At 38.2% G+C, this 13,913-nt stretch overlaps 3 protein-coding genes across 5 annotated transcripts; 1 reads left to right on the forward strand and 2 right to left on the reverse strand.

Annotated features, from left to right (window-relative positions):
• The first annotated feature begins 1,566 nt into the window (after positions 1 to 1,566).
• LOC103857145 (protein COFACTOR ASSEMBLY OF COMPLEX C SUBUNIT B CCB2, chloroplastic) lies at positions 1,567 to 4,884 on the forward strand. 2 transcript variants are annotated; one of them, XR_004456484.1, is made up of 9 exons: positions 1,567 to 2,083; positions 2,159 to 2,271; positions 2,392 to 2,463; positions 2,529 to 2,669; positions 2,749 to 2,902; positions 2,992 to 3,174; positions 3,631 to 3,780; positions 4,192 to 4,314; positions 4,489 to 4,884. XR_004456484.1 is itself a non-coding variant. In XM_009134303.3 (6 exons), exons 1-6 carry the CDS (start codon positions 1,921 to 1,923, stop codon positions 3,177 to 3,179), a joined length of 831 nt encoding a protein of 276 aa, XP_009132551.1. In that variant the 5' UTR covers positions 1,594 to 1,920; the 3' UTR covers positions 3,180 to 3,314. The 2 variants fall into 2 exon arrangements, 1 of the variants encoding a protein (XP_009132551.1); XM_009134303.3 differs by lacking the exons at positions 3,631 to 3,780; positions 4,192 to 4,314; positions 4,489 to 4,884 and having other exon boundaries at positions 1,594 to 2,083; positions 2,992 to 3,314.
• LOC103857144 (dihydrodipicolinate reductase-like protein CRR1, chloroplastic) lies at positions 3,497 to 5,650 on the reverse strand. The gene is made up of 10 exons (XM_009134302.3): positions 5,373 to 5,650; positions 5,176 to 5,298; positions 5,023 to 5,097; positions 4,873 to 4,938; positions 4,689 to 4,784; positions 4,446 to 4,562; positions 4,209 to 4,301; positions 3,992 to 4,093; positions 3,830 to 3,916; positions 3,497 to 3,738 (listed from the first exon to the last, which is right to left on the reverse strand). The coding sequence occupies exons 1-10, from the start codon at positions 5,481 to 5,483 to the stop codon at positions 3,706 to 3,708; spliced, it is 903 nt and encodes a 300-aa protein (XP_009132550.1). The 5' UTR covers positions 5,484 to 5,650; the 3' UTR covers positions 3,497 to 3,705.
• A 2,881-nt stretch (positions 5,651 to 8,531) lies between these two features.
• On the reverse strand, positions 8,532 to 13,776 carry LOC103857146. Of its 2 annotated transcripts, none has more exons than XM_009134306.3 (8): positions 13,681 to 13,776; positions 12,737 to 12,845; positions 10,114 to 10,183; positions 9,756 to 9,991; positions 9,479 to 9,592; positions 9,341 to 9,389; positions 8,933 to 9,248; positions 8,532 to 8,768 (listed from the first exon to the last, which is right to left on the reverse strand). In XM_009134306.3, the coding sequence occupies exons 2-7, from the start codon at positions 12,827 to 12,829 to the stop codon at positions 8,956 to 8,958; spliced, it is 855 nt and encodes a 284-aa protein (XP_009132554.1). In that variant the 5' UTR covers positions 12,830 to 12,845; positions 13,681 to 13,776; the 3' UTR covers positions 8,532 to 8,768; positions 8,933 to 8,955. The 2 variants fall into 2 exon arrangements, with proteins under 2 accessions (XP_009132554.1, XP_009132553.1); XM_009134305.3 differs by having other exon boundaries at positions 8,933 to 9,251; positions 13,681 to 13,774.
• Between the last annotated feature and the right edge of the window lie 137 nt (positions 13,777 to 13,913).

A 13,913-nucleotide genomic window follows, 5' to 3' on the forward strand; every position in this document is an offset into this window, starting at 1 on the left:
TCCTCTCAACTCTGTTTGCTTTTTGCTTCTCTGATCTTCTTGTGCTCTCCCCGCTTTGTTTCCGGCTCTGGTTTGGCATCCGTTATTGGCTTCTGTCGTCTGCTCGCGAAGATTGACGATTCCGGTGGTGGTTTAGCTCCTCGTGGAGCCGTGACGCGGTGTAGTGGTGCGGGTCGTGCTGGGGAAGTCGGTTTTTAGGGTTATGGTGAGCTCGTTTTTCCCTTACTCAAGCTCTCCGGTGTTCCATCGTCGTGGGGAGGATGTGAGGGTTCTTGTCACGGCTGGTCCGGTGGTGGTTCGTCACTACGGATCTATCGCGTCGTGCTTGTTCGGTTGAGGTGGTGGGTTTTTAGGGTCTCCTCGGGTCGGGGATATTCCGGTTCCTGCTTGCCGCAACCAAGAGTGCTCCGATCTCTGGATTAGGAGGCGAGTTTCGAGTCGGATGTAATCGTGGTGAAAGTGTCCGGTTTTGTTTCTTCGTGTGTGTGCTTCTGGTTCAATACGAGTGGTCGTCTATGGCCATTAGATGGTTCCTAGTTTGCTCAGCCTCTCTTTCGTTGCTCCCTCCTCTAGCATCCTGTTTTGATTGTCCGACGGTTTAGGCGACGGCCTGGCTTTAGGAGTTAAAGTCTCTTGTTCGTCATTGATGTTTATCTCCTTGGCTCTGGAGGTTGTTAGTTTGTGGTCAAGAAAAGTTCTTTGGTTCTCAAAGGCTTAGATGCTTAGGCGGTTCTCGGGAGTCATTAGCCGTCTTTGAGTCAGCGTCTTGTCCATGCTCACATCCGGGCACCGCGGTGTTGGTCTTGTTCCTCTGGCGGTGGTGTAGCTGGCTTTCTTGCGTTGGTTTTGAGACTTCTTTTCAGGTTGTGGCGATGGATACAACCCGTCTTTCTGCAGGTTTCGTAGACGGTTGAAGCGGGTGTTTGCTCGTTTTGGGATGCGGTTCAAGGCGTCGTGTGGCGTTTCATACATTCCGGCTTTGGTGGCGTTCGCAAGGCCTTGGTAAGTATTTGAATCTTCCCCTTCGATCGTTTTGAGCTTCATAGACAGAGAAAGTTGCAAGTTTGGTGGAGATCATCGGAAACTAGCTACTCCGGAGACGTCAAGGGAACTCCCGGCATCCTCGGCAACGAGGAGAACCTCACTTACCCGAGAATCACGTTGATGGTAGAGAACGGCTACCGATGTCGAAGGATTTCGAAAAACAAACTAGCGGAATGTGCCGGGTTTAGTGGGTGGACGAAGCTAGTATTGTAATAGATTAATTTCGACATTTTGTTCAAAACAAGCTTGTAGCCGTATCTGATTCCCGATTTATCGGGCAGATTTTATTTATAATACGTAATTAAAAAAAAAAAAAAAAAAAAAAAAAAAAAAAAAAAAAAAAAAGATAGCTTTGGCGTGATGCAAATATCAGAGCAACTTTATTAGTATTATATCTAAATCTAATAGATCATCTTACAATTAAAATAAGCAAATAATAAAATGGCACCAAGAGAGAGAAAATATAGAAGTTCTCTTTTGAAAAGTTTTTTTAGATACAATTAAAAATCTGAAATGACACTTGTTTTCACTAATTTGGAAGCCTTTTTTACCTTTTTAGTGGTTTACGTCTTTTTTAAAATACAAAATTTATTACATAGTAAAACTAAGAATGATAATTTGTTGTTTTACATGGTAGAAAGTTATCGATGCAATAATTATATATAATTTATAATAAGATTAATAATGTAAAGAATGAACATACATATACAGAGTCCATTAACTTCAAGTTTGCGGGTTAGTTTAAACAATTGGGCCTGTATCCCTTTAATGGGCCGAGCCTACTAGGTAGAGGTTCTTCGCGGAATAACCAATGGCGAATACATACATACACGCGGTCTCTGCTCTCTAACAGACACCAGCGACTGAGCTAGAGAAATGAGTGTTCAAATCTGTAACTTCCCGTTGAATCCGCGCTTCGCGCTGCGACCCCGCTCCCAAACCGCCGCGAGGTCTACACGAATCTTCGCTCGTGCGGAGAATGAATCGTCACGGTCTGATCAGCAACAGCTCAATCTCTCCGTCCTTCGCTTCACTTTCGGTAACTTATTCCTACTCTTCTTCTCCAATTGAAAGTTACCTACTCTCTTAGAGAGATTTTGAATCCGTTTTGTAGGGATTCCTGGGCTAGACGAATCTTATCTACCGAGGTGGATCGGGTACGGGTTCGGATCGCTTATTCTTCTCAACCACTTCTCAGCTTCACCTCCAATCAACGAATCTCAGCTGGTATCATTTATATAAACCTGGTTTAATCCGGTTCAACATTTTTATTGTTTCTTGGTTTACTTTGGTTAAGAGTAGTATATGGCTTACTAGTGTTTGAATGATTGTGTTGTGTGGTGATAGAGATCAGAGGCTTTAGGGTTATCACTTGCTGCATTCTCCGTAGCTTTACCTTACTTTGGCAAGTTCCTCAAGGTAATCGTCTTTGTGTACTGCTTTTGTTTTGGCCTATTTAGTGAATGGAGATTTTGATGTTTTAGGGTTCTGAAGTAGAGAAGAGAAGCTTACCTGAAGAGGGAGAACAGGTTTTTGTGATATCATCAAGCATTGGAGACTCTTTGAAAGAGGATTTGGCTTGGGCAACTTATGTTTTGCTAAGGAATACAAGTACAGTAGCTGTGGTATGGTGTTCATTGTTGCTCTTATCTCCTACTTAGCTCTCTGCTTTACTAAGAAAGTTTGTTTTTTTTTTTACTTCAGATGATATCGATTCAAGGTGAGCTTTGTGTTCGCGGTTACTGGAACTGCCCTGGTCAAATGTCAAAGGCTCAACTACATGACTGGTTCAAGAGAAAGGTTGATGAAATAGGCCTGGCTGATGTTAAGGAGACCCTTTATTTCCCTCAGTATGCAGGTATATTGTGTTCCTTGAGTTTGTTCAGCAGTGTTGATCCTCTTTGGTGCGACAGAACATATACGTTAACCTTTTTAGTTTGATTTTAGGTTCTGCATTGTCGTGGGATATTCTTCCTGATGGGACGCGTTCTGTTTTTGTGCAACCTCTCGTTCAAAATACAGATGAATCGGAGAAAATGGATGGGTTTTTGCTGGTGGCTTCTACTGCTGGATATGCATATAGCGATAAAGATAGAGCCTGGATTGGAGCCATGGCTGATAAATTCAGAGGTTAGATAGTTCTTATGGATGTAAATGATTTAAATGATTTGTTGCTTCTCCTTTTTCTTTTTGTGCATTTTTGTTAAATTGAGCAAACTCTGACAAAATTTTCTCATTGTATCTAAATGTGAGATGACTTTGCATATCAATAGCACTTGAATTAAACCAGAGCTGAGTGTTAGTTCCTTTTGGTAATTTATTAGTGAGACTTAAGGATGCCATGATCTGGCACTAGAAATGTACAAGCATACGTTGGTACTGAAACATGAAAATATATTAGTATCCATGAGTCCATGACCATAAGCATTGAACATCGTATTTTGCCAGGCCCTAGGATAATGGTTTTCTCATTTGAATTTGTTAGTGTCCTCGCCTTAAAAATGATTATCCGTATTACCGTGAAAGGAAATAACATCCTATCTCTAAACTTTATGTTTAATGTGTTTTCTTTCATATGACTTGCAGGATGACATGACCTATTCATTATAATATAACATTTGACTCGTATCTTGATTGATGATTGGCGAAACACTTCAGTTCCTACAGGAATTTCTCGAGGCCATAAACCAGATTCTGTAAAACCAAAAGAGAACAAGGACAAGTGATTAGATAACAGTAAGTAATACATCAATGGATGGAGAACTCTCGCGTGTTTCCTTGTTACCTTGAGGCGTACCACCTTTCTGATTGCGAGAAGTAGTCCAGGCATTAGGGACCTTACGTCAACTATGTCGTGTTTAACAGTGTAAACCTGTGTCCAACAGGTTGTGTTAGAGAACATAATTTTCAGTTTGGTTTTTAAATAGATAACTGTAATGATAATTACATCTCCTGGACTTGAGAAGTAGACTTGTGTGCTAGATGGTAGTCCAGGTAGAACCATACTGTGAACACGAACCCCATCTTCTCCGATTACTTGACCTCTTGCCTGGAAACATTAGGAAACAGAGCTTTGTTTGTGTATAAATATACATGATCCAAAGTCCTAACTAGCCCATCTTTTTTAATCTTTCTGGCATTTTTCAGCTTGTTCATGCCTTTACCTGAACATCAGTTGAACTATCTTCTCTGTTGTATATCTGACCAAGATTTGATATGTTGTTCGCAATTTGGGTAGCTTCTGGAGAAGGAAGATCCTGCATTTCATAGGTATCTTTAGAGCCACTTCTTGTGATTTAATATCAAAAGCTTCGTGTGAGTCACTTTCATAGATAACTATCTCATTATATATACCTTGGTTCATTAAATTCTCTATAAGTTACATTTTCTTTTGATCATACCGTTGCATTAGGCCTTGACTCTACGATTTCAACGTTGTTGTAGTGGAAGGAAGCCATGATCACAGCCTGTTGGAGAAGTATAGATCCTATGGATAGTGTTGGTGCTACAAGGCACCCCTATAATGCAAACAATGGAGAAATTAGATAAATCTGGAACATTTATGGTCGCTCCAGGACAAGCTCGACTTCACCAAGAAAAAACAACAAAACGAATTTGCTGAGAGTATCTCACCCTGTGCTCACCATGGTGGCCTTGTCACAAAGTGCAGATAACGCTGATACTGTCTCTGGCTTAATCCGAGGTACATACACAACACTCTTCATCCCAAATGCCGTTGCCTTGATAAGATCAAAGATCATTAACACTCTTGATGGTTTGACTTTTCCAACTTGGTGGATAAAAAAGAAAGTTTTTTTTATTAAATACCTGTTTTACGTTCTCATACACTGTTGATGGGTCTGTAAAGTCGATCACAACTCCCACTTCTTTTCCCTACCAACAATATTTTTCGTTTAGGTTGTTCCGTAGATGTCACTCTGGTGGGAAACAAGAGAGAAAGTTTGGAAATAATGGAACCTGAGATATCGAGCCTAAGACCATTGTTAGATCACTCACTACTGGTATCTCTAGAGGTTCCACCATGTTACAGAGCTAAAAGAACATTAGAGTTTAGGGTGTCATGTTAATAGATAAACCAACCAGGTGGAAGTAAAATGTAAGTTAAGTCACCAAGCCAATATCTTCGCCAAGAAAATGGTTGTCGACAGCACCAGCTAACTCCATTCCCCTGGCTTTAGTCACAGCAACCACAGCCGCTCTTCCTATCTCCTTTGCAGCTCCGTTTATGATTACCTGACATGGAAATTTGTTGCAATTCATCACAAGCTGCATTGTATGGAAACTCCTGATGAAGATGATGATGTTACCTTTATGTTGTTTTGGGAAGGTTGAGAGGCGGAGCAGGAAAAAGAAGGCCTCGAGGGTTTGAGATGTCGTGAATGTGATAGCTTGAAGAAGCAGCAGCTCACAGCTGCCATTGCTCTAACCTCTTATGATAACTTTTTTCTTTTCTTGTGGTTTCCTCTGCCTTTGATGTTGATAAGAGTTTTTGCACTTGTTGCCAGAGCTTTTAAAACGATGTAGTTTTTGAGGCTTTCTGGATGGATAAGATTTTGCCTCTTCTGATTGCAATTCACTCTGGCTCTTAATTTATTTCTTTAACAAAGTAAATTTCTTTTTAAGTTGTGATAATAAAGATAATTTATTTCAATTTTTTTTAATTTTCTAATGAAAACATCTATTTTTTAATTAAATTGAGATATTTAGGTTTCAATTGGTGACCATGAAAATGAATGAAATAAACAGAAAAATTTTAAACAAAATTTTATTTAAAGAATTGAATTGAAAAAAAAAAAAAAATATGGAGGAACAAACGTTCCTCATCAAATTTAGAAGAGAAAAAATACTCTTTATTAATTCATCAATATATGAGAAACATAGAGGAATATGGTAGGGCTCATATGTTCTTAGTTTGACTAAAAAAAAATTAACTTAATTGATATCAATTTTGAAGAACAAAAAATTCATCATAAATATTTTTCCTAAATTGTAGTCACCAATTGAATCTTTAATATTTTCTTTTCAAATATTCAAATGATATACAAAACATGGCTTCATATCCATATGGTTACACATATTTACTATTATGGACTAATTTGAACCTAAATCGTTTAATTTTTCAAAATTCATCTGCCATTCGATCATCTGTGTATGGTCAAGAAACAATGAACTTTATATATCACTATATATATTATTATTTAATAAGTATTCTTTTACATTTGACCCTTCACATTAAAAGTTAGACTAATTAATATTGTTTATATCGTTAATAAAATAAAATATATAAATTAGACAAAAAATAAAATTTATTTAATAAAATAAGTTTTTAAAATTAATACAAAAAAAAAATTTCCAAAATATAAAACTAGTTTTTAAAATAAAAATATAATTCCTATATAGATTGTGTTGTTATCCAAAAAAAATATTATTTTATAATTAAAAAAAAAAACAATTCAGAAAAACACATAACTAACTATCAATCAAGTAAATTTTTTTTAATTTTATATAACTGAAAAGAGAATGTTCGGTGATTTTAAATATTTATTTATATAGTGTAAAAAAGGAAATTTTCAAAAAATTATAATATGCAAAAAAATTCAAAAGAAAACATTGATAATAATTTATTATTATAATCTTTTAATTAGTAATCTATGTATTAATAAATAATTATAAATTATTATTATTGGGGTATGCATGGACGAAACACCTAGTTAGATACAACATGAAGATAATTGAATAATAATTAATATTGTTATGTTGATTTTTAACATATCCGTAGGAAAATAGCAGGTCAATTTATTTAATTTTTATGACTAGACTAAAGAAATAAAAATTTAATTTATGGAAAATACAATTCTATGGAAAGGTCCTATTAAAGAACTTATTTTCCAAGAAAAAGAGAGATACGACACAAAACTAGGGTTGTTATGTTTTCTCTCTCGAGAAAATAATAGGGTTTCAACGTAGCAATTATGCGTCCAAATAGCGTTCACAATCCCCAACGGTGGGAGGAAGTCGGTGAAGATCCCAAACCAGGTTCTGTCAAAGGTCCCTCCATGGATAGAAAATTAAGCTACTAAAAGATTTTGAACAACCACAATTCAACTCTGTGTCTCACTATGGAGTTAGTTCTCGAAGTTACCGAGCTTTAATGTCTTTGTCAACATGATTAGCTCAGATTCCTGCGAGTTCTTCATCGTTTATAATACATATTGATTCTAACGTGAAGCTCTTTCTTTCAACCCCCACCCATTTCACAAGAACCATAGAACAGCGGTCGCGATCTCCCCTGATGTCCGGTGTCTCTTGCCGGCGTTGGAAGCTCCTATTTCCCCTCTTCTCTTGTTTTTCTTTTGCCTCCTCGTAGCCTCTCTTTCTTCCTGGTGATATGCTCGTTGACTCTGGAACTCCATGGAGGTCCATGGTGGTTTTGTTCTGTCCGCGGCGGAGTAGAAGACTACGCGTGCCTACATTTGTTATCGCTTGACTTGCAGATCTGGAAGCTACTCTTGGTGGTGGCTTGATACTCAGATCCGCAAAGAGCGAGGCGCGTGGGGTGGCGTACAGGCAGAACCGGCGTGTGGGTGGCTCAACGCTCGTATCTAGCCTAGATGAACTCCGAAGGTTACCTCTTGGGGACGTACCAGAGCAATTATGGCGGATATGTGTTCGCCAGACCGGCTCTTTGTGTTGCGGGTGCTGAACTTTCCTGAAACCAGGGTGGAAACAGAAACTTCTATGGCAATGGTCAGAGGAGTAGCCACAATAGTAATACGTATCCACTGCTACAAAGGGGAGGTACTTCATTTTGCTCAAGCAGAGCTACGTCATTGGCGTCAAACCGACCTACAAGAGAAGCTGTTCCTCCGGTTCTAGGAGACGGGAAACTATTCTGCATGGTCTTCAGGAGAGGTCTTGTGGCTTGTTGTTGAACACATTTAGTGGCTAGGCATACACAGTACCGACTTAGTGGCAAATCCGGTAGCCTTTTTATTATTTCTTTTATTTTGTAGAAATCCGGTCAGACCGTCGATGAAGCCATTGCCTCAACCCGCCTTTCACAGTTTCAAAACCGCTGTTCATAGCTTCCAGTCTTACTAAGTAAGAAGATGCGTCTTATGGGCTGCTGCTACTGGATGTGCCTAATTGTATGATCCTTGGTACCAGGATGCTATGTTCTTAATGGAATTCTCATTATAAGTCTTGAATTTTATTGACATGTGTTTGTTATCTGTTTTTTAGTGGTAGAATTAGGTGGTTATAGAAACAATTCCTTCCGAATTTTGGGATGAATTTGTTTTCATAGTAGTGAAAAATACAATGTCGGCTCGATTAGATAGCATAGGATCCTTTTAAATGTTCGTAGGGGTTACTAAATCTCGGAATTGTATGTAGAGTTAAAAATCTTTATAAGGTTGTAATCTCGTTACCATGAATTGGTTTATGAAAGTTGATGTTTGAACAAAAAAAAAACAAAACAAATTCCCTTCATTACCTTTATACAAATGTAAAAACATGTGTACAAAGATGAAATTGGTCATTAGCATATTTTTAGGGCCCTTGGAAAAGCATATACACAACCTACATCAACATGTCTTTTCTGGTGTTGCACAAAACTCTACGTCTCTTCCCCATTTCACCATCGAACTTGAAAATTTTTTAACAAAATTTCACTAGCACACCAGCAGTTTCACCTCCTAAACCTGAAAAAAAAATCAACAAAATACAATTAGAGAAGTGAAAGATACAAACACAATATAGTTCCAGTGTCTCCCTATTCAATAGCCCCATAAGTACAACCCTAAAGATCTTGTTCATGTATACACAAGAAAACGTCAAATTGAGAGATGTGAAAAAGATCACAAACCTATCACCATGATGAATTCACATTCACTTAGAAGATGGGCGGTAATCTTGATATTTCCACGTTGAACCTTCTCCAACATCTGGACTTAGCATATTTTTTATCCACTCAATTCGAACGATAAGCTCTTCCAAGTCATAAACTGCAGCTTCAATTGAATCCGACTCATCGATATTTTGTCGAATCTCTCCATTGCCTTTCTCTGGCTGCATGTCTCCCTCTGTCTTCTGCTGCGCGTCTCTCTCAGTCCTGTGCTGCGTGTGTCTCTCTGTCTTCTGCTTCTTGGCTCTCTCTGTTTTTTCTTTTCCAGGTACATGATCTACTGTAAAAAATGAAACAAAACCAGATGAATTTTAAAACCAAGCAAACATGGGAAAATAGAATGATGTCCTTGTAAGTAGCAAAGCTAACCTCCTTTCTCACGTTTCACGAGCCTAACACTTTGACTTTTTCGTCCATCCTACAACACCACCACGTGATCAAACAAAATGAGCAAGATACCAAAAATCATAAGAAATCAAATATAAATCACGTATAAGGCAAACCAACCGTAGAAGGCAGTGTCCAGCCATCTTCAGGTGACCAATCCAATGTTGGACGCACGTCCTTACGCAAAGCTTTATAAGTTTCTCCTTCACCGAGTGGTGGTGGAAACAACTCAATCTGAAAAAATAGATAATTGGGAGTTCCACTTAGAAAACAAAAAAAAAGGAATTGTGAAAATCATTTATTAGATTTAACTCAAATGACCAAGGGACAAGAAGAAGAACATGGACTAGATAACTATAACAAACAACTTCACGAGACCAATCTGGTTTGTATGTACCTGGAATGGTTCGTTTCTCTTCACTGTTAAGACCGTTGCACACCAGAAACATCCATCTCTATCCCAATCAACCAAGTCTCCTACTTGCCAAGAGCCATGAACGACAACAAGAGGTGCTTGGTCAGCCTCGATTTTACGGACTTCCCGCTCCTGATAACATGGTGGATATGATGGTCGAACCATCAGCCACTCCTCCCCATCTTCAAACTGTTGATAGACTTGTGTGTGATGTATCTCTGAACCAGATATAAGATTTTCATAAGGTTATTCACGCATAGACATTACAAAATACTGTGAAAATAATATGATATTAGTTAAACAGAAATAAATATATGCAAAAGAGGATGATAAAGCTCACCTTCCCCATCGTAATCAAGATACTTCAAGCTGTAGAACAATTTCTCCTCCTTCGTGTATATGTTTAATATCTAATTAACCAGTAAAAACAAAGTTGTTAAACATATGTTTATATCTATAATAAGAGAGCATCTCAAACATTAGAAAGATGAGATTAGTTCTAAATAAAAATGGATGTTGTGAGATTCTTAATTTAGACTTAATGCATGCTTATCTTCCTCATCTCTAATGTGGAAGTCATAATTTGGTACGATGCATCAGTACAAACACTGAGTTCTTTTATATGATTTTGATTGATAGATAACCTACAAAACTTGTGAATGTATACAATGGACATAAACTCTAAGATTTCTCTAATTAGGTTTTTCAGAGATATATGTGATTCTGAATTATGATCAAAGATGGCATATCATGAGGTCTGGAAACTGCAACAAACATGTAGTGAGTTGCATGAGTCAAAACAGATGCATTAATGCTGCACAAAGGTAGGAAGAAACAGATGCGTTGTTGAAGACACTCGGGTTAAGTCAACAGAGATATGGGCGCCTAAAGCAACTCCCTGGCGTTAGAGTCCAATACCACAAGAAACCTACTAAGAGACACCAAATCTCAGGTACCGTCTGTAGACGGGTCGCAACTTGCTACCAAACCCGTTGAACTCTTCTCATCTTTTGGCGACACATCTATTGAGTTTGCTTGTTCGTACTGCTAATTATTTTGATACCTAAAGACACAGAATGCCCCTCTAACTTTATCTGTGTGAATGATCCAGCCTTCCATTAGATGTAATGGCTACAACAACAATAACAGCACAACTTGGGACAAGTTTTGAACAAAATTGATGGACTGGCTTGGTGCCAACCTTGCAGCATCATTAAGCAGGCAAATGTTTGATGTCTGCCAAGCGAAGACAGTGGATGAAATCAACACTGATTGAGAGTTCGTCTGCGAGAGAGCATAGTATCCCTCCCTAGATTTTAAAAGGCACATGGCGCTCAAAGGCGAGAAGGTTAGAACCTTGCGCCTTGCGCCATGGCGCACCAAGGTGCTCTCGCCTTGTGGATCAAACATCTTCCCACGAAGAACTTATAAACTGTAACTAGGTTTGATTCTTTCAAGTTAAAAGATATACTTCAATAGTAACAACAACCCATCTGAGACACCTAAAGCCTCACTGAGAAAACTAGACCCAATTGGAATAATATGAAACTGTTTTACAATCACGGGTTTGTGTTTGTGACCATGAACCCAGGTAAAAAAATGTTTCATATAGAAACTTTAAGGCGCACTTTTGTGTCACCAAGGTGCTTTAAAATAACGCCAAAGGCGCACCAAGGCAAGCGCCTCTAGGACATAGCCTCGCCTTGGAGGACCAAGGGCACTTTTGTGTCACCAAGGCGCTTTAAAATAAGGCCAACGACGCACCAAGGCAAGCGCCTCTAGGACATAAACTCGCCTTGTAGGACCAAGGCGCACTTTTGTGTCACCAAAGGCGCTTTAAAATAAGGCCAAAGGCGCACCAAGGCAAGCGTCTCTAGGACATAGCCTCGCCTTGGAGGACCAATGCGCACTTTTGTGTTACCAAGGCGCTTTAAAATAAGGCCAAAGGCGCACCAAGGCAAACGCCTCTAGGACATAGCCTCGCCTTGGTCCTCCAAGGCGTTTAGGTCTGAACCTTGGGCCGCTAAAAGGACCAAGGCGTTTGGGTCTGAACAACCATGGAGCACCAAAAAACATAGTCTCAACTTAGAGGACCAAGGCGTTTGGGTCTGAACCTTGAGCCGCTTAAAGGGCCAAGGCGTTTGGGTCTGAACCTTGGGCCGCTTAAAACATACTCTCACGTTAGGACCAAGGCTTTTGGGTCTGAACCTGGGGGCGCCTTTGGGCACACCTCTTTTACACAACTCTCCATGTCTCCAGAACTGGAATAGCAGATTCTCTCTTTGAGAAGCAGTCTTTCCTTGTGAGAGTAATTTCTCTCTGTGGGAGCAATCTCTCCCCGTGAGAGTAGTCTCTCTTTGTGAGAGCTCTACTAGTCTCTTCCTATAAGAGCAGTCTCTCCTAGAGATCAAGAAAGTAGTCCCTATAGGAGATCTAGTTCTTTTTGGGCAGAAAAGTCTAAAGGTCCTAGGAAAGGTTCATATGCCTAACAACTTTTTATCTGCGTCCATCAACACGGTTGACAACAATTAAGATTCAAAATTTAATATAGGATGAGTTGGTGAGTTTGTCATTTTGAGGATACCATGTTCTAGTTATGCAGGGACTTCAAACCTACAACACATGTTATACACATGTTTATTTGACAACTTTCTTTAAGAAGCTATACCTACCTATATGTGCATTTACAAAGTTGAACAAAGTGCATGAATTATCAAAAGGTTCTAACAATGTGTGCATAAGATTAAGAAAACATTCACTGGTTTTACATGTACCAAAAAACATGTTTCTTTTCATATGCTCATCTATTCAGCCATTCACCTTGAGGATATATTGAGTTTCAAGAAGTGGTAGTGCATATGATATAAGTGATGTTTTTGAAAGCACAAAGACTTCAAATATGTTTAGTAACTTTTCCAAAGATTACCAAGTTAATTCATTGAAGAATTAGAGTCTAGTTATACCTTGCATCGAAACCAAGCTCCACGATATCCCTCTTCAAAAGATCTTACTTCAACAATTTCCCCAACTTTGAAAGGTAAGCTTGCTTGAGCCATTTCTTTGTTTGAGGAACTGCACAGTTAAATTTGTACCACAAACTGAGTTTGGATGGAAAAAGAAGATCTACTGTGTAAGAATGATGTGTTTAAGAGCCATATCTTTGGCTAATCATTTTGGAGAGTTGTAGAAAAAAAATTGTACTAACAACTAACATCTCAATTGTTATTCTGCCAAAATCTGGGAATTAAGACAAAAAGTTTGAAGCATAGACTATAAGTCGGATTAGCAGAAGTTTAATTCAAACTTTGAAGAGCAAAATGTTAAACTTAGCCTACACAATGGTAAAATAAAAACTCAGATTGTGGCCATGATTGTGAACTCTTTTGCATACAAACAAGAGTTTTTTTTTATGATGAATACCCTTCCAATCTAATCACTCCATCCTTCCAAACTAATCACTTCATCAATTATAATATATATAACATTTGTGATCAGACATCCATGAGTAAATTTCATGGATGTATGACCACGGATGTTTTAGTAAGTGTAAAAAATGTGATCCATGAATTAATCAACACTTCAATCATAATTATTGTTCTATAAAAGTTTTAACCGATTTATAAAATCAGATTATCAGTATAAAACTTTGTTCCAATGCAAAGTGATCAAAAAATAAGTAATCAGTTTGTATCAAATCAAAGTTATATACTAACAATCTATCTTATAATTTGGGTTTTTAAAAAAAAATTGTAAACATTTAATAACAAAATCTAAGAAAAAAAAATCAACTTGGAATCACCCTAACTAAAAAAAATTGGATCTGACAAAGAAAAGAAAAGTTTGAGGAGATGGAACTTACTAAAACTACTGTACTACCGAAAATACACAAACATGCAGAAGAAAATACCTGATCCACGATCGCCAGCGATTTAGATCTGGAACCAAGCTGACCAGTTGTTACGACGGCGGCAGTTTAGGGGAGAAAGGATATGAGACACGATTATTTATACTACTTTAACGGTGGACCCCTAATTTTACGGCCCATTACTTCAGCATACTATTTAATTTACGTGGGCTTTTTAATTAATACTCTAATAATATTTTGGGCCTTGTACTGGATAAAGACGATGGGCTGTGTTA

Source organism: Brassica rapa, chromosome A03, assembly GCF_000309985.2.
Source record: "Brassica rapa cultivar Chiifu-401-42 chromosome A03, CAAS_Brap_v3.01, whole genome shotgun sequence".
NCBI classification, from domain to species: domain Eukaryota; kingdom Viridiplantae; phylum Streptophyta; class Magnoliopsida; order Brassicales; family Brassicaceae; genus Brassica; species Brassica rapa.

Coding starts and splice junctions, on each gene's coding strand:
- LOC103857146 (XM_009134305.3), bottom strand. CDS start 12,829: ATGGCTCAAGCAAGCTTACCTTTCAAAGTTGGGGAAATTGTTGAAGTA. Junction 10,184..12,736: donor GAGCTTGGTTTCGATGCAAG/GTATAACTAGAC, acceptor CTGGTTAATTAG/ATATTAAACATATACACGAA. Junction 9,252..9,340: donor CGTGAAACGTGAGAAAGGAG/GTTAGCTTTGCT, acceptor CATTTTTTACAG/TAGATCATGTACCTGGAAAA.
- LOC103857145 (XM_009134303.3), top strand. CDS start 1,921: ATGAGTGTTCAAATCTGTAACTTCCCGTTGAATCCGCGCTTCGCGCTG. Junction 2,272..2,391: donor CAATCAACGAATCTCAGCTG/GTATCATTTATA, acceptor GTGTGGTGATAG/AGATCAGAGGCTTTAGGGTT. Junction 2,903..2,991: donor TTATTTCCCTCAGTATGCAG/GTATATTGTGTT, acceptor GTTTGATTTTAG/GTTCTGCATTGTCGTGGGAT.
- LOC103857144 (XM_009134302.3), bottom strand. CDS start 5,483: ATGGCAGCTGTGAGCTGCTGCTTCTTCAAGCTATCACATTCACGACAT. Junction 5,299..5,372: donor CTTCCCAAAACAACATAAAG/GTAACATCATCA, acceptor TTTCCATGTCAG/GTAATCATAAACGGAGCTGC. Junction 3,917..3,991: donor ACTTCTCAAGTCCAGGAGAT/GTAATTATCATT, acceptor TGTTGGACACAG/GTTTACACTGTTAAACACGA.